This window comes from Henckelia pumila, chromosome 4 (genome assembly GCF_033568475.1).
Source record: "Henckelia pumila isolate YLH828 chromosome 4, ASM3356847v2, whole genome shotgun sequence".
Classification (NCBI taxonomy): Eukaryota; Viridiplantae; Streptophyta; class Magnoliopsida; order Lamiales; family Gesneriaceae; genus Henckelia; species Henckelia pumila.
This window is the reverse complement of record NC_133123.1, coordinates 140,153,324-140,175,667: the sequence shown is the minus strand read 5'-3', so window position 1 is coordinate 140,175,667 and position 22,344 is coordinate 140,153,324. Positions and strand designations below refer to the sequence as shown.

Sequence of the window (22,344 nt, the reverse complement as noted above, 5' to 3'; positions counted from 1 at the left end):
AAAATATAATTGGCCGTTTGTTTAGTTCTTCACCTTTAATTACGTCATTGGTTAATGCCTATAAAAATAAGATGAAATTATCATGAGAAATCAGCATCGCTTGCTGGGCTTCGTAGTAATAATATGATAACAACAATAATAAAGAATACAGTAAATTTTTTTTTAAAAATTAAATAAAAGTTGTTAATTTTTAAGAAATAAATATAAAGATAAATATTATTCCCAGGGGGGTGGGTGCGAAAAGAAAATTGAGTTGAGTCTCTTGGACTTTTGTTTTTCTTTGCTTCTGCTAAAATTTTCCATTGCGATCTGGAGGGCTCAATCATTCTCGAAATGGTACTGCATTATTTTTGCATCAGCGGCTTTATTGTATTTCTGCAGATTTCGTGTTTCAAGTTTGCTAATTTGGGTCCACTTTTGTGAAATTTGTTGTCTTTTCTATTGAATGTTGCAGATCCGATTCCTGCTATTACAGAACAGGCAAGGAAAAACTCGACTGGCCAAATATTACATACCTCTCGAGGAATCCGAGAAGCATAAGGTCGAATACGAGGTAATTCTTTTATGGCTGCATATCGAATTTCTGACACAAGTTTCGAAATCCTTGAATCCGTGCCCATTGTGCATTGCAGGTTCATCGATTGGTTGTCAATAGAGATCCCAAATATACCAATTTTGTGGAGGTGAGCAATTTCTGCAATTGTTGTTTATCCTTTTTTAGCTGATTACGGGCTTTGATTCTGTTGTCCTGTTGTTTGGGATTGCTTCCTAGTTATTTATCCTTTTTAACTTGTAACGGGCCTTGATTCTGTTGTCCTGTTGTTTAGCTATTGTTTGGGATTGCTACCGAGTTATTTATCCTTTTTTAGCTGCTTACGGGCTTTGATTCAGTTGTCCTGTTGTTCAGGTATTATTTGGGATTGCTTCCAATAAGTGCTTGCTTTTGAACGTTTGGAAGCAATCCCAGACACTAACTTATTCCCGAAATAGAGCATGCATGAGATCAAGTTGTTTGAATGATTTCTGGATGGCTTTTCATTCCAATACTTTTATTTGCATTGTTTTGGTTGTCTTCTTCTCTGCATCACAACACATGATGATACACTATCGACATATTTTTTCTCGCAGTTCCGAACCCACAAGGTTATCTACAGACGATATGCTGGATTATTTTTCTCATTGTGTGTGGATATGACCGACAATGAGCTAGCTTACTTGGAGTGCATTCACTTATTTGTGGAGATACTTGATCATTTTTTCAGCAATGTTTGCGAGCTGGATCTGGTATTTAATTTCCACAAGGTATGCTTCACTTCTTGATTTTATATAACTTGAAAGCTCCCCTATGTTTCTAACATGTACTTGTTTAAAAGCGGATTAAAAACACATGCATGAGCCCTTATTGTATGTGACTGCTTTGTTCGTAAGTACCGTCAGTGCAAGTTATGTGTTTGTTTCTTTCAAATTTTTTGCTGCTTCCTTTACTGGTTGGGATGCAGGCTAGTTGTATGTGCTGACTTTTAGCTCAGGATCAACTTAGGCTTATTTTCTCAAAATCACTGATATTTAATCCCAACCAATCTTTTATGACCTAGAACTATTATATCCCAGTGTTAGCTCACTTAAATCGCTTCTATTTTGAATCACTGGGAGCTACCCCATCAGTGCCTTTCCTTTGTATATCTTCTCGCTGTGTACATCTTTAATGTCCCAAGCCATGTAGAATTGTTATATTTCGTTTGTAAATTGCGTTATCTTTATACAGGATGTTGGTTGTTGGCACTCTAGATCGATGATGCTAACTGGTGATAAAAGTTCAAGTCATGTTCAGCTATTATATCTAGTTTCAGTATCCAGCTTTTGTGTGTATCTGCCTACTGTTTCTACTTGTTTCAAAATGATTGCATTTTTAAACCTGGGAAAGACTAACCGAGAATCACTCAGGAAAATCACTTCTATAATGATTTGACATTTGTGTATGCATGACCTGATGATTTGTTGTCATGTTTTTTTAAAGGTTTACCTCATATTAGACGAGTTCATTCTCGCTGGGGAACTCCAAGAAACAAGCAAGAAGGTAAAAAATTTCCCTTTACCTTTTAAAAGTTGGAGAACATGTTGATATCTTCATTGATGTAGATTAAAGAACAATACATAAACAACCACACCCACCCCCCCCCCCCCCCCCCCCCCCAGTGTTACCTAAACCAATGCTTTAAAATGGTTTTGGGCAATATTGTTATTTGTTTCTCTCATCATGATTTTATATAAGATGAATCATAGTAGGCGCAATTACTTTTTATTTTTTTGAAGATAAAAGAAATTCATTAAACCGAGTCCAACAAGATTACATCAGAAATGAAAGAAGGCGAAGGGGAAACTTTACCTAAACCAATACTCAAAATTGGTTTTGGGCAATATTGTTATTTTTGTTTCCCTCATCATGATTTTATATAATAAGATGAATCATAGTAGGCACAAGTATTTTTTCTTTTTTAAGATAAAGGAAATTCATTAAACTGAGTCCAACAAGATTACATCAGAAATGAAAGAAGGCGAAGGGCCTTCCAAATCAGTCATAGAAACTACTGCCCTAGCCAAACAAACAAGTACTTAAATACAATGGTAAACATGCTCTCGCGAATTGTATAATGGTTTGTGCTTTGCCAAACAATATTTCTTGGGATTGAGATTATCTGTGAACATAGCAACTAATTTCTCTTTCCCTTTATTCTTCAGGCAATCATAGAGAGAATGGGGGAATTGGAAAAGCAGGAGTAAAGATTCTTTTAATCAGCATGGCACGTAATTCTCCCCTTTGGTGTTCCTATCCCTTACCTAGTCTGAAATCGTTGGTATTTTGTTTGTGAAGAATGTTGTTCGGCATGTATTTTTTAATGGGGCCACTTGGTCGAATGCTCGGCAATTCAGTTGATTAACTTTGTATGATTTCCCGTCTTTGTGTAGATTTCAAGCATGGTCTGATCATGTTATACTGTAAAAGGGTGACTGGTTACGATAATTTCTCGAAAAAATTTTAGTTAATGTAAATCAATCGTTTGGAGCCATTTATGTTTCAGCTCTTGTTTCATAAATGTAGACAAATGATGCGTATCAGTTAGCTCATTCGATAAACGTTTTTAGGAGACCTGTATCGTTCAAGTGCTGAAAATATGAGACGGAACACTAAAATATTATATATGCATAAAAGGACCAAGACTGTAATAATAGAATGTTTATGGGCATCACAGCTAACATGTGTTTGTATATAAAATAATAAGCCCACCAGAAACTAAATTAGTCAGTAAATCTAAGATCATATCAGGTGGGTGTTGATGCTTCATTTAATATTGGACATCCAAAAGAAGATGCAAAATTACCAAATGGTAATAATACTCGAAGAAACTCTGAGGTCCATTTTACCGGAGCCAGAGTAGAAGGATCGCACTCAGTGTACGCATGACAAATAATGTGCCGTTCCACTGAAAAGTCTGATCGACGCCTGTTTATTCACTTCAAAGATGCTGCTGGTTGAAGAATATCTGCAATTGTGACATATTACCGGGATAGCTTGTTGCTCTGTTTCTATCAAATCCTGAAGGGAGGTAGTGTAGGCTATGTCCCTTTGCATTTGGGAGCGGTGATGGATGGATTGTGCCCTTCGCATTTGGGAGCGGTGATGGATGGATTGTGTTAAACTGCTGTTGATGTTTCAAGCCATGTGTAGAATGCAAGTGCGGGAAAAGAGACTGAGACTGAGACTGAGCCTGAGCACAGTTAACAAAGAAAGATGAGTCTCTTTCTCCATTTTTCCTGTCTGGTAAATATGAGGTGGGAAGTCCGGTAGGATGAGATTGATCTGGAAATAGAGCCGCAACTCTGTTGCCGACTCTGCTGCTATGACACGGAGGGAGCTGTTTCAACAAGCAAAAAAACAGAGAATCAGTTAACCTCTATGCCATGGATATAAATAGAGTGAGTTTTGAGGAATAACGGAGGCAAGAATTATTGCTTGCTGAGTAACCATGATTGAGGCAGATGGAAACATCATTCTGGATTTTCTTGTTCCATCTATTTGGAAGTTACATGTATCGTTTGACCAAAATTTAAAGATACTTTTGATGGCAGTATCAAGTACATTCATCAAGATTGTATTTACTTCGTCATATGGTTATGGTAATCCATGCTATGCTTTATATATTTGTTTAGAAGGCAGAAACAGGTCAGGACAAACTAGACGTGTGGATGAAAAATGTTTAAAAGAAATTTGGTAGCGAAACTAAAGAGATGGAGGATGCAATCAATTCACCTGCTGTGTGGCCACAGAAGAAGATCGATCATGGAACGTTGAATAACAATTCTGGGGCTGTGCTAAAAGCATAGCCAAATTATTTTGTGACTGCATGTATGATGAGCGAAATTGCTTCAGCACCTCATCACTGTGTCCGGCCAAAGACAAGAAATCTGAACCCTGCAAAAAATTTTATTGTCAAACACAAGTGACGAGCAAACAATCTATCAGACACTGTCACCAATGAACTCACCTGCTTAAGTGGAGAACACGAGGCAGGCATTTTTGAGACCTGTTGCTGATCTTGTGAGAGACTCTTATGCAAAAGAATGGTATCTCGGATTGAACTAACAGTGGAAGACAAAGCACCACTTGTGTAATCGAACCCATTTTTTTGAAGGTCAATATTTATACGGGGTCCTGGCTCAACGAGTGTCTCTGGTAATCCTTCCTTTTTGTCTAATACTTGCATGACTTTAATAAAATTACAGATGTAAACATGGGCAGAACATCTCTTCTGCAACCTCGTTGGTTCGGCCTCAACTAAACGGCACTGTTTTATTAAAGATCATAGGAATACATAGATAAGTTTGTCGAGTCCCCATACTAATATTTTTGTTAATCTTTAAACAGAGCTGGCAACTGGCTTACCTTATTCTTGATAAAACTTTCCCCGGGTGTACGATGCTGGATGACATGATTTCTCGTCTCAAACCATGCAGGAAGCTTGTTAATGGACGATCTTGAAATCAGAAAGTAAGAATCAAGACAGCTATTCGACAAGGAAGAAGATGGCATATGTTCAAAGAAACAACAATTACCGTGGGCAGGATTCCAGTCTCTCAGTGCCCTGAGTTCCTGTTGAAGGCAAGCTTGAACGCCACAGAAGTAGATCTACAGCGCAAACCAGCAGGTCACGTGACTCGTTCATACATTCAGGTTCAGTATAAATATACAAAATGGGCCGCCATGTTTGAACAGTAGTCAAGTGCGTAAAGGAGAAAAATCCTATGAAATTGAATATTTTACCGTTATTTTTGTCCTCCCTGAGGCAATTTTGGGTTCCAGGAGCTGCAAGCTGAAAATATCGGAGCATCTTCTCATTGTATGTTATTAATTAATGAAATATTATCTGAATATCGGAAATTTTTGGGCATACCTGTTCCACGGTGATTCCTCGATCACCTGTCACTGAAATTAGTGCAGACATCTTTGTTCTGCTATATGATCAGATAACAGATTAGACCAAAACTGAGGGGATATAAATAAAGGATAATGGGATAACAGAACAGGTTATGCACCTGGAACCAGTGACTAAATCTGATCCATCTCCAGAAACAAAGGTGATGGGATATTGTTTGCTAATGGGGAGCTTGGAAAGCTGAGGATCATCAAAAGATTTTAACTGAGCATTTTTTGATATCGAGTCTTCCAAATTTGTAGTTTGACAGATAGCTTCAAGGGTTACTCTTGCGGTAATTTTCCCAGCATCTGTGCTTCGTGGATGTAGAATGGCATAACAAATAAGGAATCAAGAATGCTGAGGGGATACATTGAACGGAATCCCATGTGAAACATCCTAAAGGCTGCTGATTTTAAAAAATTGACATTGACACACTGGAGTAAATGATGGTGTTGTGCCATTATTTGAAATGGGATTTGTGAGCCTCTTTTTTTCTAGATTCCAAAGTCAAAGGACCACGACTAAGAAACAATTCAAACCTTGAGCTGCAGTCATGGTGCTATCCATTTCTACTACAGTTAAAGAATTTGTTCCCGAAGGGTGAACATCCAATCCGTGCTCGTCGTTCTTGATTGAATCACAGAACATGTTGGCTAGCAAATACAAGGTCTCGGCCACTTCTTTCTCATCCTCAGTGACGTGTCCTTGTTTCTGTGAAAGTAATTGCATCGATTTTCAATCGATTTTTCATCATTAAAAGTGGTATGTACGATGAATGTTAAGTTTCAAATATGGCGAAGGCTAACCATTTTCAGTTTGGATTTCTTGGCCCCGTTTTTCCGGAGTGTTTTAACTCCATCATACACACGATTTTGTTTGTTCGAAATTGGCAAAGGTGGTGTCATAGAGTCAAGGCCCCGTTTCTTGATGGCTGTAACGTGGAAACATAATTAACTCAAACGGGGTTATATGAAAACTAAAGCATTGATCATTCACTGATGAGAAGGTCGGATCCACTATGGAGGAGTGTGATCGACCTCTTTGGTTGAGGGGATTTTTTTTTTTTTTAAAGAAAATTAAGTACGACTTTTTTTCCCCCAAAAATAATAAGTTAGTCCGTCATTGCTCACAACTCACAAGGGTGCAATAGTTGGACACGGTCAGAAAAAAAAAAAGGAAAAAAAGAAGGAAAAACTAGTTATAAAAAAACTACTGTATCACACATGCCATGGAAAAAAGCCATTGAAAATAAAAAGAAACTTCAAATTGCATCACTAAGAAAGAAACAAGAAACTTCTCAGAAGACCCATCATGCAGAACCAAATTAAATCAGTGGTTTTCGAATGAAACCAATTAACATGTCAGTGGCTATCATAAAAAGAAATCGAAAACGAAATTAATCACAAAATTAAGACACACACCAGACCGTAGCTTCCTAGGAATTGCAGCGTGATTAACTGCACAGCATTCATCAAGAAGCTGCAAAAATCAAGATTTGACAAAAATAAGGAATTATACAAAACCATTTATAAAATCTAATTATGAGCCAAGGCATTACCTTTGTGGGTGACTTGAATTTCTTGATATTACTAGTACTAGGCTGAGATTCGGATTCACCACAAAATCCAACAGAACCCATTTCACGCTTCTTGTTCTTCTCCGATCCAAATTCACTTGAACATCAACAAAAAAATTTCCTGTCCTAATCTGAACCACCAAAAACTAACACTGCAATGAACAAAAGGAGATGACTTTAACAAGAAAAAGATAACACGTAAAACATTAAACAACTGCCCAAAAGAAGAAAGGGCTGTAAAAAAGAATATAATGCGACACGTAGCTTATTAAAAACCTCAGTAATGTAGACTCAAGAAACATATACACCAAGCAAAAATATAACGCAGATAAAGACAAGAATCCATTTATGACTTTTTGTTGCTTAGTAACCGTAAATTAAACACTAAATGGAGGATCTAATCGTACTTTCCTCAACCAATTTGACGATCATACCTAGAAAAATACTAAATGCTAGTGGATGGTAGCAATCTTCTCGCGCAGGCCCTCAGTCATTTAGTGTTGTCCATTTCTAACAAAAAGTGACAAAAAAGATGATGCACACACGGGATTTATTTGAAAGCCGCTCTCGAGGTTGGAATTTGAGTCCATCCCAACTCAATAAATGCATCAGATCTTTAGAATCTCTCTCTTTTTTACGCAGAAAAAAAGCATCTACACAGTAGAGTTTAGCCCAAGGTGTGATGAAAGATGGACAAAACACAAAGGGAGAAAATGTGAGGGGACGGAAATCTTCAGAGAGAAGGGAGGGCAGGTTTGTTAGGAAAGTTAGGGGAAAAAGAAATGTGAATGTAGTCCTTTTTATTAGGGGGATGTTCAGAGAATCGGGTTCTTCTTCACGCAATAAAAGGACTCTCTCTCACACACTCACACTTTTTACACTCTCTCTGTCACACACTCACAGTTCGCTGTCTCCTACATTCACACACCCTCAGAGAAATGAAGATGCAAGGAGTTCACAGGACTCTACAAAAATGAATGCAGAGTAGAAAATTCTTTGAACTTCGAAACGCAGAGGATCTCGATCATAACGATACAGAAAAGGGAAAATGGAGGAGAATTTTTTTCCTTTCTAAAACCCATAAATAACAACCGAACAGAATTCACAGACACGCTCATTGATTCAAAAACATGAAAGAATCCGAAACAGTGAAAAAAAAAAAAAGTAACCCAGAGAATTTCAAGCTACCTTTTTTCCTCCGGCAACAGCGCAATCCAATGAGATATTCAGAGTAATCAACAGATGGAGTGAGGAAAAAATGTAGTGATCCTGAATTGCATATCAGCTCACGCAGCTGAGAATAAGAATCAACACAAAATCATTGGAAATCTCTGCACATGAGTCGCCATCCCTGCGAGTGTGCAGAGCTGAGACGAATCAAATAAAAAATCCGCACTCTTCCTCAAATCTCAACAGACGGGAGGAATGCGAAACAAACTGATGCAATTTTTTGAGGATAAATAAAAAGAATAAATCGTAATTAATAACGGCCAGCCATGATTTTAACTGCTCGAAATGACGTCATCGTGAAATCGGTCGGACCACGTTAAAGCGTTCCAGAGAGCCGTTGGATCAAAACATGACACGATACTCCACGTGGCAGGAAAAATAAATCTAAAATTCCATATGTAGTGTAGGAAAATTTCTTTTTTTTTAACCAATTCTTAATATTCATTAATTTAATAATAATATGATTTAGAATTATGTTTTCACAACATAAATTTCGTAATATGAACCAACAATCCATTTTAGGGAGCAATATATTAAAGGATAAAGGTTTGTTTTTTAACATAAATAAATAATAATGTATTAGTAAGCTCTAATAAGTGAATTCGTGGAGTGGTCCCAAACCCAGATTTGAGAGTGTAATGTAATCATTGCTTCCCAAATCCCTGCAGTTTGGCGTGAAGGTCGTTTGCACCAAACTCTATCAAATTTACGGTTTTAACCTCCTGCCCACTAGGCTTACTCATCCGTAACACCTACCTCCGATTACATACTCGGTTACACGTTTGAGTCATAAAATTCGTCATATGAAAAAGTCATTTCAATGATTCATGTGGAATAATTTTGTAATTCGTGTAATAATATTGTAACATTCATTATATACTAACTCGATAAATAAATAAATAAATAAATAGAGATAGGCGATTAGACGCTACAATTGCGAGTGTCCTTTGAAATGTATATGAAATCACAAAACTGGGTTAGCAAAAATAAATAAATAAATAACAGAGCCTCAGCCTCCAGTGAAAAAGAATGGAGATTGGAGACTCACACCACCCCGGAAGGGAGCCGCAGCACTAGATGTCCACCAAGAAGACTGAATCAATCGAAACAAAGAGAAATACTTGTAATAATTTAATATAATATGGCGAAAATATACAGCAAGTTGTTTTCCCAGCCTCGATCAAAATTCTTGGTGCATACCTCTTAACGTAGTAGTAGCAGAAATCAACCAGTATAAAAGTCTGGACAATCTCGGATACCAGAACCATGGAAGGCCATAGTCCATATCCCAACGCCGTCAGTAATCGTCCTCGGGTGTCCAATACCTTACACCAAACATGATAACAACGTATTCTTACATGTATTTTATGTCGGGCTAACTCTGCGTCTATACCAAAGGGCGAAAAGCTCGAGTTTATGTATGATCAAACCTGAAGAACCCAATGTGCACAGCTCAAGAACCTGGCAACTCCGAGGGCAAATACATAATGTGCAGTGAAAGGTTCAACGATCTACACAAAGAAACGAAAACGTGAATCTTGATGACTATTAAGAATGTGATGACAAGTGCCTTCTCAACCTTTGTGCTTTGCATGAGATGAAGCTGAGGAAGGACCGAAACCGCCTCCAAGTAGACGCAAAAAGCCCATAAAACGCGGTTTATGACAAGATGCTGAGTCGATGGATGAATAGCAACTGATAGTAAAGCACACGGTATCACCTACATGAAACAACATCATTGTATACATCAAGAACAGGGCAACACAAAGTATAATACTCTGAGAAGGAAGAAGGAAACAATTAAGCTAGTCCAAGACTCACGGCGTAATAAAGGGCAAACGTATCTTTGCTGTCCATGTAACTTGAACTTAATTTAAAACGCATCACATAAATGACCCACAAGGTTGTTACTAATGTGGCAAGATCGAGCAGCGTGTGTATATCGTATTCCATTACGAGACTGCAGTAGAGTCTAGCAGCTAAAAACATAGCAGTCAGCTCTTGGGACTTGAGTGAAAGGCCTGAAGTTAAAAAAAAATGCACCATCTGAGAACTAAACAAAACATAGAAAGCACAAAATGCTTGTAAAAACATATCAAGACATGGATCAGTGTTACTTTGAGGCTGTATGGCCAATCAGTCTTGCCAAATATCCAAAAGCCCAGTTTTTAAATTGCACACAACATAATACTATAGTCTATATGGAATATTAAACAAGACCCCAGGAGTATAATGAACACTAGAAATACATAATGCAAGCCTGCAAATAATCGAATATACAGTTCGTCTGTTCGTTGTCTCCTTCAATTAATTCAGAAACTAAAAGGGTTTAATTAGTATGTATTGAAAAAATACCGGCGCATGTTTTCTCTTGGGTGAGCTTGTAGATGAGGAGGGAAATTCCAATGGAATGAACAGCCTCGGCGGCGATGAAGAGATTGCCGTGATCTTCGACGACGAGGCGGAGAAAGAAGATGGTGGAGACGGCGGCGGCCACGGCCAATGACAGCTTGGCATTCGGCGGCTGCCTCTTTAGCCACGTCGAGGCGGCGTTGATTGGCTTCTTCGTGCTGCCCTTTACCCTCTCCCTCAGAACAGAGCTTCGGTTTACAAGATCCTCCATTCTCGCATTGCCTTACTGTATATTTTTTTTTCCTTTATCTTTTATTTTAAAGTATGATACTTCGTTTTTTTCTTTTTCTTTTTTTGGAAAAAAGATAGTATTTTTTTAGATTCCACGAGTAACCACTGTGCAAAAATAATAAATTAAAAAATTATAATGATTATTTAAATAATTGTTATTTAGTTTAAATGACAATTCACATATAATTTTTTATCTCAAAAAACTGTTTTGTACTCTGTTTTGTACGGATGAGACAAGAAGGAAATCTTGCCACATGAGCGCTCTTTGCCTATCGAGCAATGTTTTCGTAACCGGTTCGATATCGCATGAGGGCTCTTTGCCTACCGAGTACCGAGATTCAACGACAATGAAAACACGTTGATCTTGAACATGTTCTTAACTAGCTAATAATTTCACTCATTTGTAACTCGTTTTGCTTCTTTCTTTCATTCATTATTTGTTTGAGTGAAAGAAGAGATTTTTTATGGTTGTTTAAGCTTGTAACAAACTATTTCTCTCATTAATACAACTATTCTATAAAATGAATTTTACACAGTAATAATTTTTCAAATTAATTTTCAGAAAAAAATGTATATTTGGAATTTAAATATTAAATCTTATTAGAAATACTGATGGAGAGATTTTCAAAATAATCCAACGTATCATTTCTTTCGTTTGGGGAGATGTTTTATTATAATTGAGTTCGGAAGCTAAATTATTAAATAAAATTCTTAAAAAATTATTAAATATCAATTTTACCATAGCATCCAACATCATTTTCTGAAAAATTACCATTCAATGTGATGTGCCAAAAGTTTTTTTTTATTATTTTATTTTATAGAATTTGACAAAATTTTCTGGTGATCGACAAAGTAAATCAAAATCAAAACAAATTAAATTAAATTCCTGGAAAACAATTTTTGAGACAATGTGAAATCTATATTATATCAAGTATATCATGACCCATCGCATATTCGTATATCTATAAATCTACCTTCATTATTTTTGTCAAAAACCTACAGATTCCAAAACTCCAGACATTTTTATAGGAACAGTGGCCAAGTTTTCAAATTAAGAACTTTATAGAAACACAAACAATAAACTGTCAACACGTCCAAGAAGCAGATCTCTTCATGAGTGGCTTCATCTGTTTGTCTTCCTCAAATGATATCATACCTAAGTTCGAGGGATCCTCCAGCATCATCTTAGCCACCAAGTACCCCGCGATGGACCACGTTTGATTCTTTCGAGCCTGCTTCCCCATGTAACGTCCCAGCTTACCATCATAATATTCGGGCCAATGATCCTTCAACAGACGTGTCTCGGCTAGTTCGATTGCTCGTCTTGCTAGTTGGGGCCGTCCTGATTTGATGCATGCTGCCGTGAGAAGCCATAGGAGGACTGCACAGTACAATATGAGAACAAGTGAGGATATGGCAACATATTATACATAATGTTATATTATTGTTCATATATTTTAGAAAAAGCTAATCTAAGCTATTGATCTATTTTCGCCTCGGTCTCAAGTATTTATTAGCCCTTAAGTTCAGGTTCAGGCTAGTTCCCCATTAGCCACAAGTAAGGTTCGCATAAAACCAACCTGAACCCGCACCTCACCATTCGCCATATCTGAAAACAAGGTCCTTCAACTCCTAGAACCTACACATACCTGGCCAAGAACCACCATTATGGTAACTCCAGCTAGTGTTTTTTGGATCACAGCCTGTTACTATCCTCCATTCATGACTCTCCATTGCCGGATAACAAATCTTCAACGGCATTTCCCCAACCAGCTCCTCCCACCGCGATTCAATCAGATCCATTATAGCCGAAGCTTGCTCTGGTGTTGCCAATGAAGACAGAATGGCAATGCAGTTTCCTAGGCAAAACCAACGAAAATCCATTCTCGCTGGACTAACGTTTCCTATGAAGTAACCGCCACGGCTTGGCATGAAATCAAAAACCCAATCAGGGAGCGAATCAGGCATGACATTGAACTTGTTGACTGCTGTGTGTGAATACTCTTCAGTTTTATATCTGTATATATCATTGAGCTGTTTGATGTCAAGCCAGAAGTAACTCCTCATGTGATAGCTTAATGCATGGAGACGCTTAACAATTCTATCCGTACAATCCTTGCCCTCTTCATCGTTTTTAAGTAGAAGTAAAGCACACCTCAGAGCCATGAAGAATAGAGCTTGTATCTCGATAGGATACCCGTAAATACCCTGGAAATTGAAAAAACATAATGTTTTCTGGGTTGACAAAGTATTCAAGAATAGACTGAATCATCTGAATAAGATGGCTATTTCATAAAACTCACCATTCGACGATCAATCATGGAGCAACCATCGGCACACAGAAGGGTTGGGAATGTATCAAAACCTTCGGAAAGGCATAGAGTCAGGATGAGTCTGATTCCCCTCTGGCATTCGGGCAATTCAGCCAAAGAGGCATCACCTGTAGACTTTGTATATGCTCGAAGAAGAATAATCCACCAGAAACCAGAGTCGACAGGAGCCACTCGCCCAATAGCACATTCACCAAAATCGGCTATCAGCGTTTCAAAATCTCTAACAGGATCATGCAGTACTTTGAAACTTGCTGGCATAACCCCTGCCCCTAGAGTGAAATTGTCCACCTTTTTCTCCCAGGATTGGAGCCGCAGTGTTTTAAGAAGAAAATTCTTGACAATTTCGGGTTCGCCATTCATCAAGAATGCTAGTGCACTAGGAACAAAGTCTCGGACAAACACCTGCCAGGCATTGTTTTCCTTGAGAAAAAATACAATCTTCGAACCTAAAAATACAGCTGCCATCCGTGATTCAAAATTACACAAGGATTCACCTGATCATAGTTGAGCTCTTCGGCAGAATGATCCAAAGCCGCAATAGTCCCCACAGGCTGCCCCCGGAAATGGACTATGGAACGCTGCAAGGCCACCCACGCCTCGGACACTATAGGGTGTGTCTCTACACAACTAAATGATCTAGGGGAACTTATGCCTGAAAAACTATCGAAAACACGAGAAGAGTTCTCGCTGTTCCGGTAAAACTGTCTTGGTGGGGACGAAATCGACATTTCACTGAAGGACCTTTCGTCGAAGGATCTCTTCCTTTCGATGGATACCGGCCTCGGCCTGTTCAGTAGTCTGGACAAATCCGAGCCTCCGATGTCCAAGATGGATGGATTGGATTCTTGGTGTTTTAAGGTTCCATTTTGAGAAACATTAGCAGTGGGAGACATCCTACGATTCATCAGAGGATATCTTTTTATGTAAATGTTAAGCAAGAATGTCATAAACTCAAAGTCAACTCCCAACTCTCAAACCATCGAAATTAATGGCAACCAAAGTCTACCAAATCGATTCGATCATAACTCATGAAATTATGGAAGACGAATTGAGCTATGAACCTTTTTTTTTTTTTTTTTTTTTAACTGAAAGCATCACCAAATTCAAAAGCTCATGAGCACACAATCAAACATGGTAATCAAGAAAATAGTCAAAATCAAACAACAAAATATCTTAATCTTAAACGGAAAATAGTTCAAAGACAAAAGCTTGAACAAAAAGGAAAAAAAGAAATGAAGAATAGCAAACCTTGAAATGGCCGGCAAAAGCTTTCACTTTTCTACAGAGAGGAGACTGTAATGGTAGTCGAGTCTATTGAGGAAGAGAAGACCATGTTGTATGTATACACATAAATATGGAGAATCCATGAGTGACCGGCTAAACCCGGTTATAAATTTCGGTAAACAGGATGCTCCGGTTAGTTTTATGGGGAGCTCCGAACAGTGTTTCGGGAAATCCACGGATGACTTGTCTCTTTTACGTTAAATTTTCCGAAATAAGATTGGATAATGTCTGTCCCTTCCGCGAGTGTGTGCGGTTAATTGTACTCTCGCGGGGATTTTGAGAAATGCTTCACCTACTGCTGGCGAGTAAGAAACACGCGCGCGTGACGATCGTGCTTCGTCATCAAGCGATATCTTCGATGGCAGATCTTACTGGCGGGCGTATACAGAATTTGGGGAAAGGATCGTACGGACTCGAACCAGTGTTCGTAATCGTACAGCCCTTGGATTGAGTCCTACGTGGGGCTCACACTGATCCAAGGGCTAGCTGTACCTATGGGAGTCTAATTGCAGCATAATCTAAGGTGTTTTGTAGGTTGCGTTGATCGTTTATAAAAATGTATCGTATTTATTTGTCGGTTTGGTTCAATTCAGTTTTACTATATTTTTATTTTTATTTCATTTTCAATTTCAAACAAAATATAATGTTATAATAAACTTGTTCGATGTTACCTTTCGAAAACTACATAAAAGATATCATAGAAACACTCGCATGATACCTCGATTGGACTTGACTGCTTCCGTAAAGTAGCTCATTTACATGAACCCGAATTCCAAAATATTGTAATGATGCACACATATCATAATATAAATTACCCTTGTGTCACTTGACATTTAAAAAATACACACATACACAAAAACATAATTAAGACATGCACAATTCCTTTTCATGTCCTTTTGAATATGGGTGGTATACTGTATCGTATCGAAAAATATATATCGTCTTGTATATCATACCGAAAATTATGATATACAATTTTTTTATATCGATATCGTACCGAACATTTTGATATACCAAAAATTTCCATACATATAACTAGCATACCGATTATACCGAAATTTTAAGATATACAGAGATTTCGGTACGGTATCGGTATATACCATTTTATACCCAAAAAAATCCTTATATATTTTATAATTTATAAATTTATTGTTTAAAAATATTATATATTTTTAAATTTTTATATAAAATTTTGGTATATCAATATACCCGTATATATCAAAATTTTTAAATTTCATACCGTTACCGTATCGAAAAATTTGGTATCATTACCGTACCGTATCCAAAAAAAATGGTATATCGAAAATTCGGTAAATTTGATATTTTTTCGGTACGGCAACCTCGGTAAGCGAATTTTTTTTTCCACCCCTACTTTTGAATCACTTCTATTTATTTTTACATCGTATGTAATAAAAATAACATGTTATTCATTAAAGAATTTGTTTTCTTTAAATGTTATTATCTTAAATATATATAAAAAAACACGTTAAGTATCATTTAAAAACATGGTCCAAAATGTTTTCTAAAAAAAAAACATGGTCCAAAATACATCCACATGAGACATACTAAACTACAGCATACTCACACCGTACCTAATTGGTGGTCCAAAATATTAAAATTGAAGCCCAGTCCACAAGAGAATTGAAACTTACCATTTGAGCCCACCTGCTAACAACCAAGTGACCAACCACGATCGAAGTTTGAATAAAAGAAAGGGAAAAAACGAGAGGGTTCGAACAATATTTTCAGAAACTATTTGCAAATATTCTCAAATTTCAGCATCATTGTGCGTTTTTCATCTTTGGATTACAGTAGCTTTATTTCTAGATTACTAGTATAAACAATCTTTCAAATTCATTTGACTGAATTCTAGTTTCTAAATATGTTTAACGAAATAGCATAATGAATACATGAAGGATAAATATTAACCTTATTTTTATTTTGGTCATTTATTATTATAAGTTATATTTTCTTCTCATGAGTGAAATTTAACTCATTTTTGTTCAGGGGTATAAAAGAACCGAATCGAACTGAATATTTAATAAGTACATTCAATTTCAAACTCGTTACTCAAAAACTTTAAATTTTGTTGCTTGAGTTCAACTTAAAAAATGTTCGAACCTATAGCTATTCGCGAGCTATCGGAAATTTTGCTTAAACATTAAGGGTGAACATTTTTAATCATGTTATTTACATTTTTTTCATTTGGTCATGTTAATGGACAATGATAAATTTGTATTTTCGATCTTGTAACTTGAATTTATTTTTCATTTGGTCCTGATACGATGAATTTTCATTCGTAATCATGTTACTAATATAATATTTTCATTTTTTATCCTTTTAAGTTGTATGTTATTTTCATTTTGATATTTTGTAAATCAAAATCTTGTGTTTGGGGGTCATAAATTAATAATAGGGCAATTTGCTTAAAAATCCCCAAATGCAAACATGTTTTGCTTTGGGGTTCCTAGTCATAAAATGTGGTACAAAACAATACAATATGTGGTACAAAACCATACAAAATGTGGTACAAATTAACAAAAAACGTGGTACAAAAAAGTGGCTAGGAAGTATAGAGCAAAGCATATTTGCATTGGGGATTTTTGAGCAATTTGCACTTAATAAGACCAAAAATAAAAACAAATACAAGTTAAACAATCAAAAAATGAAAATATAAGATTATAAGTTACATGACTAAAATTGAAAATTATCATAACAAGATCAAAAATAGTAAAAAAAAACATGCAAATTATATGATTAAAAATACAAATCTACTGTTAACATATATAATCAAAAGTGAGAGAATATAAATAACAACAGAAAAATGTACGTAATTCTCTCTGAAAACTTACGACGAAGACTTTCGATGATAATTATTCAAATTTAATAATCTATCTAGAAAATATGAAGTAAGTAAGTTGTCCAAATTCATTTTTATCTTTCTTTCACACCTGTATAAAATGTAATGTGTCATATTTAAAATCAATTAGAAGAAATATAAATTTATAATAGAAAAGAGTTTTAAATATAAGAAATTAATCAACAAATAAATAAATAAAAAAAGGACATGCAACCCTAGGCGCCCCTCAATCTCTAATTACTAGACACGTGGCACAAGCCAACTCCCTTGTTGCCTTGATTAGGAACCCCTCCACTCCAAAGTTTGCTTTGTTTCCTTTCCTTCTCTCTCTCTCTAAATTCCCCATCGCCATTCTCCTTATCGCCAAGTTAATCAAGTAATATAATTTCGCTGAATCAGATTTGAACAACAGAAGAAGAAGCAAAAAAGAAGATGAAAGATTGCGGCACACCAACATCAAGCTGTAAACAACGCAGCTCTCTGGTTGCTTCTGCGACAGAAGATGAATTCTCTGTCTCTCAGATTCTGCTCGAACTCCAAAATCTGTTCATGGTATCCGAATTGGGCAAAAATTTCATATGGGGTCGCAGGAAGATAAGATCTAGCTTAGCTGAGGCTTCATCATGTTCTCCTGAACAACCCACTTCACGGCCAGCGTCGGTTGACGGAGAGGTGAAGCTGGTGAGTACGCCTCCGGTTAAAGCGGAGGAGTGCGCCGCCGCCAAGACCTCCAGTCCCACGACGCCTCTATCTTTCTTGCCGAGTGATTCTGATGAAAAGTCCAAGCATTCTTCGAAGAAAAGTTCCAAGAAAAGGGTAAGTGTTTTCCTTTTTTCCTTTATTTTCTCTCTCTGTTTTTTTTCTTTTCTTTGAGTTTGTTTGCTCTTTCAATTTTTTATATTCCCTGTTTATTGGCTCTTTTTTTATCTGCTGAAAATTATCCTGTTATTTTCTTAGATATAGCGTTTTTGGGCTCAGTAATTGACAAGTTTGACCATTGGTTAATTTGCAGTCGAGAGAGAAGTATAATAATATGATTGAAGGGTTGATGGAATGTGGGGATTTACTCAGAGGGGTGAGTAGTAAAACTCTGGTTGCTATGAAAAAAAATCGTAGCTTTTTTTTTTTTGAATCCTTTACACATTAGTTTCTTTTCTATATACATTTTTTTCTAATTTCTATTTTGTTTTATGGTCTTTTGCCACTGAAACAGGAGTTAGGAAAAGTGAGGAGTTATTACAATGAGTTGAGGAATTACAATTCGGAATTAAAAGCAATGAAGCTTCAGGTATGAAAATTTCAGCCTTTGATATGGTCATTTGATTTTATCCACAGTAAAGGTAACAGATTAATCCTGCTTTATTTGGTTACCATTTAAATCTTCTTACAGATTCTTAAGACTTGCCCAAATAAGGAAGACTCTCAAATGGAAACAATCGGGTTTACAAATCTTGTAGTGGAACCAACCCAACATTATCGAATGACGATGTTGACTCATCGACAGCCGTTCATCGCGGATCCGACGGCTCCGAAATTTAAGCATTCTTTTGGGCCAATTACAGCCCCCAAAATCGGTTCATTCTATAATGGGCTTGAGCCGGTCAACCGAGTGGGCCCAGCTATAATTCCAGATCTGAACCTGTCTGCTGAAGAGGCATTTGGTGTGGATGCATCTCAGCCTTTGGATGTGGACATAGCACTTGCTGATAAACGGGTCAGATTTGCTGAGGCTAGGAGGATGAGGAGAGGAATAATCAAGATCAAGTCTATGAGGAGTGCTTGTGGTATAAAATTACCACGAATCAGATCTTGAAAACAACTCTATTTTGTTAATTGCATTCAACTTGTAACAGTAAGTTTGGTGGGTCATTTTTTGGCCCCTTCAAAGATAAGGTGGGTCAATTTATGTTGGTACTACTGCTCTAGGATCTTATTTTGCTAGCTTAGCGAGCTTCAATTGATGGAAGAATAGGCATGTTGATAACACATTAATATCTTACAGGATCCGTAATTAAGTTTAAATCGGTAAAATTCAGGATTAGTAAAATTAATACTTTTACCCAAAACTAGGCTCGGCAAGAGCCAAAACATGTGAATTCACAGAAATAATAACAAACATCAATAAGAAAACAGTTGCACAACATCAGACATTACAGGGAAAACCAGTATTCCGGAAGGTAGGCAACAAAAAAAATAAAACATGAAAAGAAAATTACATGAATTGATAGCAGAGAAAACAACAAAATAGTTGTTTAAAGATTCCACGTTACTAGACTTTTTCAGCCATCATAATGGTCTGCAGCGGCCTCATCATCAGTTTCTTCGACGTCCTCAGCTGTGGCGTCTTGATACTGCTGGTACTCTGCTACCAGATCATTCATATTGCTTTCAGCTTCGGTGAACTCCATTTCATCCATGCCTTCCCCGGTGTACCAATGCAAGAAGGCCTTGCGGCGGAACATAGCTGTAAATTGTTCGCTCACTCTCCTGAACATTTCTTGAATCGAAGTTGAATTTCCAATGAATGTTGATGCCATCTTAAGACCCGTAGGTGGAACGTCACACACGCTCGACTTCACATTGTTTGGGATCCACTCGACAAAGTACGAGGAGTTTTTGTTCTGGACATTGAGCATCTGTTCATCCACCTCTTTTGTGCTCATTTTACCTCGGAACATGGCAGAGGCTGTCAGGTAGCGTCCATGGCGAGGATCAGCAGCACACATCATGTTCTTTGAATCCCACATTTGTTGAGTCAGTTCTGGTACAGTCAAAGAGATGTATTGCTGCGACCCACGAGAGGTGAGTGGCGCGAATCCCACCATAAAGAAATGAAGACGAGGGAAAGGAATCAGGTTCACTGCCAGTTTTCTGAGGTCAGAATTCAGCTGACCTGGGAATCGCAAACAACAGGTAACCCCACTCATAGTTGCGGAGATCAAATGGTTCAAGTCGCCAACTGCCAATATATGATCAAGAACGACAAGGTATTAGCTTACAGTCTGGCACAAAAGATTCAAGCCTCTATGCATTGTCGAAGTAAATGAAAAGTTGCTTACAGCTTGGAGTGCTGAGCTTCAAAGTCCGGAAACAGATGTCGTAGAGCGCTTCGTTGTCAAGTACCATGCACTCATCAGCGTTCTCCACCAATTGGTGCACCGAAAGGGTAGCATTATAGGGTTCCACGACAGTGTCAGAAACCTTTGGTGATGGGAAAACAGAGAAGGTGAGCATCATTCTATCCGGATATTCCTCCCTGATCTTTGAAATCAAGAGGGTACCCATGCCAGAACCTGTGCCGCCACCAAGTGAATGGCACACCTGAAATCCTGGCCAAGGAGAAAAGTAAATAATGTATATTAGCAAATACATGATTCAGATACATCATGTCCCATTAAGAACAAAGGCAGAGCCATTTGCATGACTTGTCAACTGTGTATAATGTCTTTTAACATAAACTTCCAGACCAAATTTCAAAACGAGAATCAGAATCGAGCAACTAGGATTTCAACTACCTTGACGACCTCTTTTCATACAAACATTTTATTAAAGTCTCCGTTACCAAAACAATTCGTAGTTTTACAAGGATCAACAGCCACCCTGCAAACTTGATATGATAAATCCGAACTAATCAATTATCACATTAAAAATGACAGATGTATAAGAATCGAGCACTGGTTTCCATGATAATAGATCCCATCATTCTGAGTCAGTGAGTCCTCAAAGTGGAACGTAGATCTGAAAATCACCAATACATGGACACGGTAAAAGCATTATAATAATTTCAAACCTAAATGATATTCCTCCAAGCGTCAATAACAAGATCTTCACGCAAGCAATGCTAACAAAAAGCTCGAATCAGTCGATGATAAATCTAAATCTAAATCCCAAACACACAACATCAGAAAACCACCAAACCATGAACAAAATCAAGACGTATCATTCAGCATTCTCAAGAGTACAATATCCACCACATTTACAAAATATTGCATAATAATAAATAAAAATGAAGGAGCGAAGAGGATTCAAACCTTGCAAGCAATCACAATTCTCTGCCTCTTTCCTGACAACATCGAGCACGGAATCTATCAGCTCCGCGCCCTCTGTGTAGTGTCCCTTGGCCCAATTGTTCCCAGCGCCGGACTGGCCAAAAACGAAATTGTCGGGGCGAAAGATCTGGCCGAAGCGACTGGATCTGATAGAATCCATGGTCCCAGGCTCCAGATCCATCAAGACCGCGCGAGGCACGTACCTCCCACCGGACGCCTCGTTGAAATAGACATTGATCCTATCCAACTGAATGTCGGCGGAGGCTTCTCCCTTGGATTTTCCCGTCTGATCCACGCCGTGCTCATCGCAGATAACCTCCCAGAACTTGGAACCGATCTGGTTCCCGCATTGGCCTCCCTGAATGTGCAGGATTTCTCTCATCTTCAGGGCGGGGGTGAAAAATGTGGGTGGTTATCGAATGAGATGGGGAGGAAGCGAATGGGGGAGGAGGAGTTGCGATACCAATAAGAGGGAACTGGAAGATATTTATTTGAAGAGGCCCGTGATTCTCTCTTCCCCCCCCCCCTCCCCTACTTAAAAGAGTCGTTATGAGAGTGATGGGTATCGAGTGGAACTGCAGGGGATCGCAATGGAGAGGATTTCTTTTGTTGATGGATGAGACAAAGGAACGCCGGATGCGGGTCGGCGGGTCCCATGCCCCGCAAGTGGGAATATCATTTGTTTAGACAGACGAGCCGGCTCTATTGATTGGTTGGACTTTATTTGGGTCTAACCCAACAAAAGCTATCCATTTATGCTTTTTTCGGGTAGGAAAAAAATGATATTTTTTTATTTGTATTAAAATTAATATGATCATATTTATTATTAATTTTTGAATAAAAAATTTGTTTCATAAAATTAATCCATTAGACGATTTCATAACAGTTTTTTGTG

At 37.6% G+C, this 22,344-nt stretch overlaps 6 protein-coding genes across 10 annotated transcripts; 2 read left to right on the top strand and 4 right to left on the bottom strand.

The window, feature by feature from the left end:
- The first annotated feature begins 230 nt into the window (after nucleotides 1-230).
- LOC140865554 (AP-2 complex subunit sigma) lies at nucleotides 231-3,055 on the top strand. The gene is made up of 6 exons (XM_073270232.1): nucleotides 231-336; nucleotides 455-553; nucleotides 633-683; nucleotides 1,129-1,302; nucleotides 2,018-2,077; nucleotides 2,740-3,055. The coding sequence occupies exons 1-6, from the start codon at nucleotides 334-336 to the stop codon at nucleotides 2,779-2,781; spliced, it is 429 nt and encodes a 142-aa protein (XP_073126333.1). The 5' UTR covers nucleotides 231-333; the 3' UTR covers nucleotides 2,782-3,055.
- Nucleotides 3,056-3,178: 123 nt separating this feature from the next.
- LOC140865551 (uncharacterized) lies at nucleotides 3,179-8,678 on the bottom strand. 4 transcript variants are annotated; one of them, XM_073270228.1, is made up of 13 exons: nucleotides 8,239-8,678; nucleotides 7,033-7,181; nucleotides 6,896-6,953; nucleotides 6,281-6,405; nucleotides 6,014-6,185; nucleotides 5,593-5,782; nucleotides 5,451-5,511; nucleotides 5,321-5,369; nucleotides 5,113-5,185; nucleotides 4,943-5,033; nucleotides 4,545-4,844; nucleotides 4,310-4,471; nucleotides 3,179-3,914 (listed from the first exon to the last, which is right to left on the bottom strand). In XM_073270228.1, exons 2-13 carry the CDS (start codon nucleotides 7,111-7,113, stop codon nucleotides 3,516-3,518), a joined length of 1,761 nt encoding a protein of 586 aa, XP_073126329.1. In that variant the 5' UTR covers nucleotides 7,114-7,181; nucleotides 8,239-8,678; the 3' UTR covers nucleotides 3,179-3,515. The 4 variants fall into 4 exon arrangements, with proteins under 4 accessions (XP_073126329.1, XP_073126327.1, XP_073126328.1 ...); XM_073270226.1 differs by having other exon boundaries at nucleotides 3,180-3,914; nucleotides 7,033-7,202; XM_073270227.1 differs by lacking the exon at nucleotides 8,239-8,678 and adding an exon at nucleotides 7,485-7,797 and having other exon boundaries at nucleotides 3,180-3,914; nucleotides 7,033-7,202.
- On the bottom strand, nucleotides 8,325-10,903 carry LOC140861896 (uncharacterized). Its single transcript, XM_073264899.1, has 7 exons — nucleotides 10,636-10,903; nucleotides 10,102-10,301; nucleotides 9,860-10,000; nucleotides 9,711-9,791; nucleotides 9,481-9,605; nucleotides 9,329-9,373; nucleotides 8,325-8,344 (listed from the first exon to the last, which is right to left on the bottom strand). The coding sequence occupies exons 1-7, from the start codon at nucleotides 10,901-10,903 to the stop codon at nucleotides 8,332-8,334; spliced, it is 873 nt and encodes a 290-aa protein (XP_073121000.1). The 3' UTR covers nucleotides 8,325-8,331.
- Nucleotides 10,904-11,869: 966 nt separating this feature from the next.
- Nucleotides 11,870-14,784, bottom strand: LOC140867787 (probable alkaline/neutral invertase B). Its single transcript, XM_073272848.1, has 5 exons — nucleotides 14,505-14,784; nucleotides 13,751-14,150; nucleotides 13,227-13,658; nucleotides 12,573-13,131; nucleotides 11,870-12,304 (listed from the first exon to the last, which is right to left on the bottom strand). The coding sequence occupies exons 2-5, from the start codon at nucleotides 14,147-14,149 to the stop codon at nucleotides 12,009-12,011; spliced, it is 1,686 nt and encodes a 561-aa protein (XP_073128949.1). The 5' UTR covers nucleotide 14,150; nucleotides 14,505-14,784; the 3' UTR covers nucleotides 11,870-12,008.
- A 2,941-nt stretch (nucleotides 14,785-17,725) lies between these two features.
- On the top strand, nucleotides 17,726-19,343 carry LOC140867788 (uncharacterized). 2 transcript variants are annotated; one of them, XM_073272849.1, is made up of 4 exons: nucleotides 17,726-18,216; nucleotides 18,413-18,493; nucleotides 18,614-18,688; nucleotides 18,791-19,343. In XM_073272849.1, exons 1-4 carry the CDS (start codon nucleotides 17,833-17,835, stop codon nucleotides 19,211-19,213), a joined length of 963 nt encoding a protein of 320 aa, XP_073128950.1. In that variant the 5' UTR covers nucleotides 17,726-17,832; the 3' UTR covers nucleotides 19,214-19,343. The 2 variants fall into 2 exon arrangements, with proteins under 2 accessions (XP_073128950.1, XP_073128951.1); XM_073272850.1 differs by having other exon boundaries at nucleotides 18,413-18,475; nucleotides 18,791-19,342.
- A 95-nt stretch (nucleotides 19,344-19,438) lies between these two features.
- LOC140867740 (tubulin beta-1 chain) lies at nucleotides 19,439-22,009 on the bottom strand. Its single transcript, XM_073272785.1, has 3 exons — nucleotides 21,432-22,009; nucleotides 20,460-20,729; nucleotides 19,439-20,359 (listed from the first exon to the last, which is right to left on the bottom strand). Exons 1-3 carry the CDS (start codon nucleotides 21,829-21,831, stop codon nucleotides 19,680-19,682), a joined length of 1,350 nt encoding a protein of 449 aa, XP_073128886.1. The 5' UTR covers nucleotides 21,832-22,009; the 3' UTR covers nucleotides 19,439-19,679.
- Between the last annotated feature and the right edge of the window lie 335 nt (nucleotides 22,010-22,344).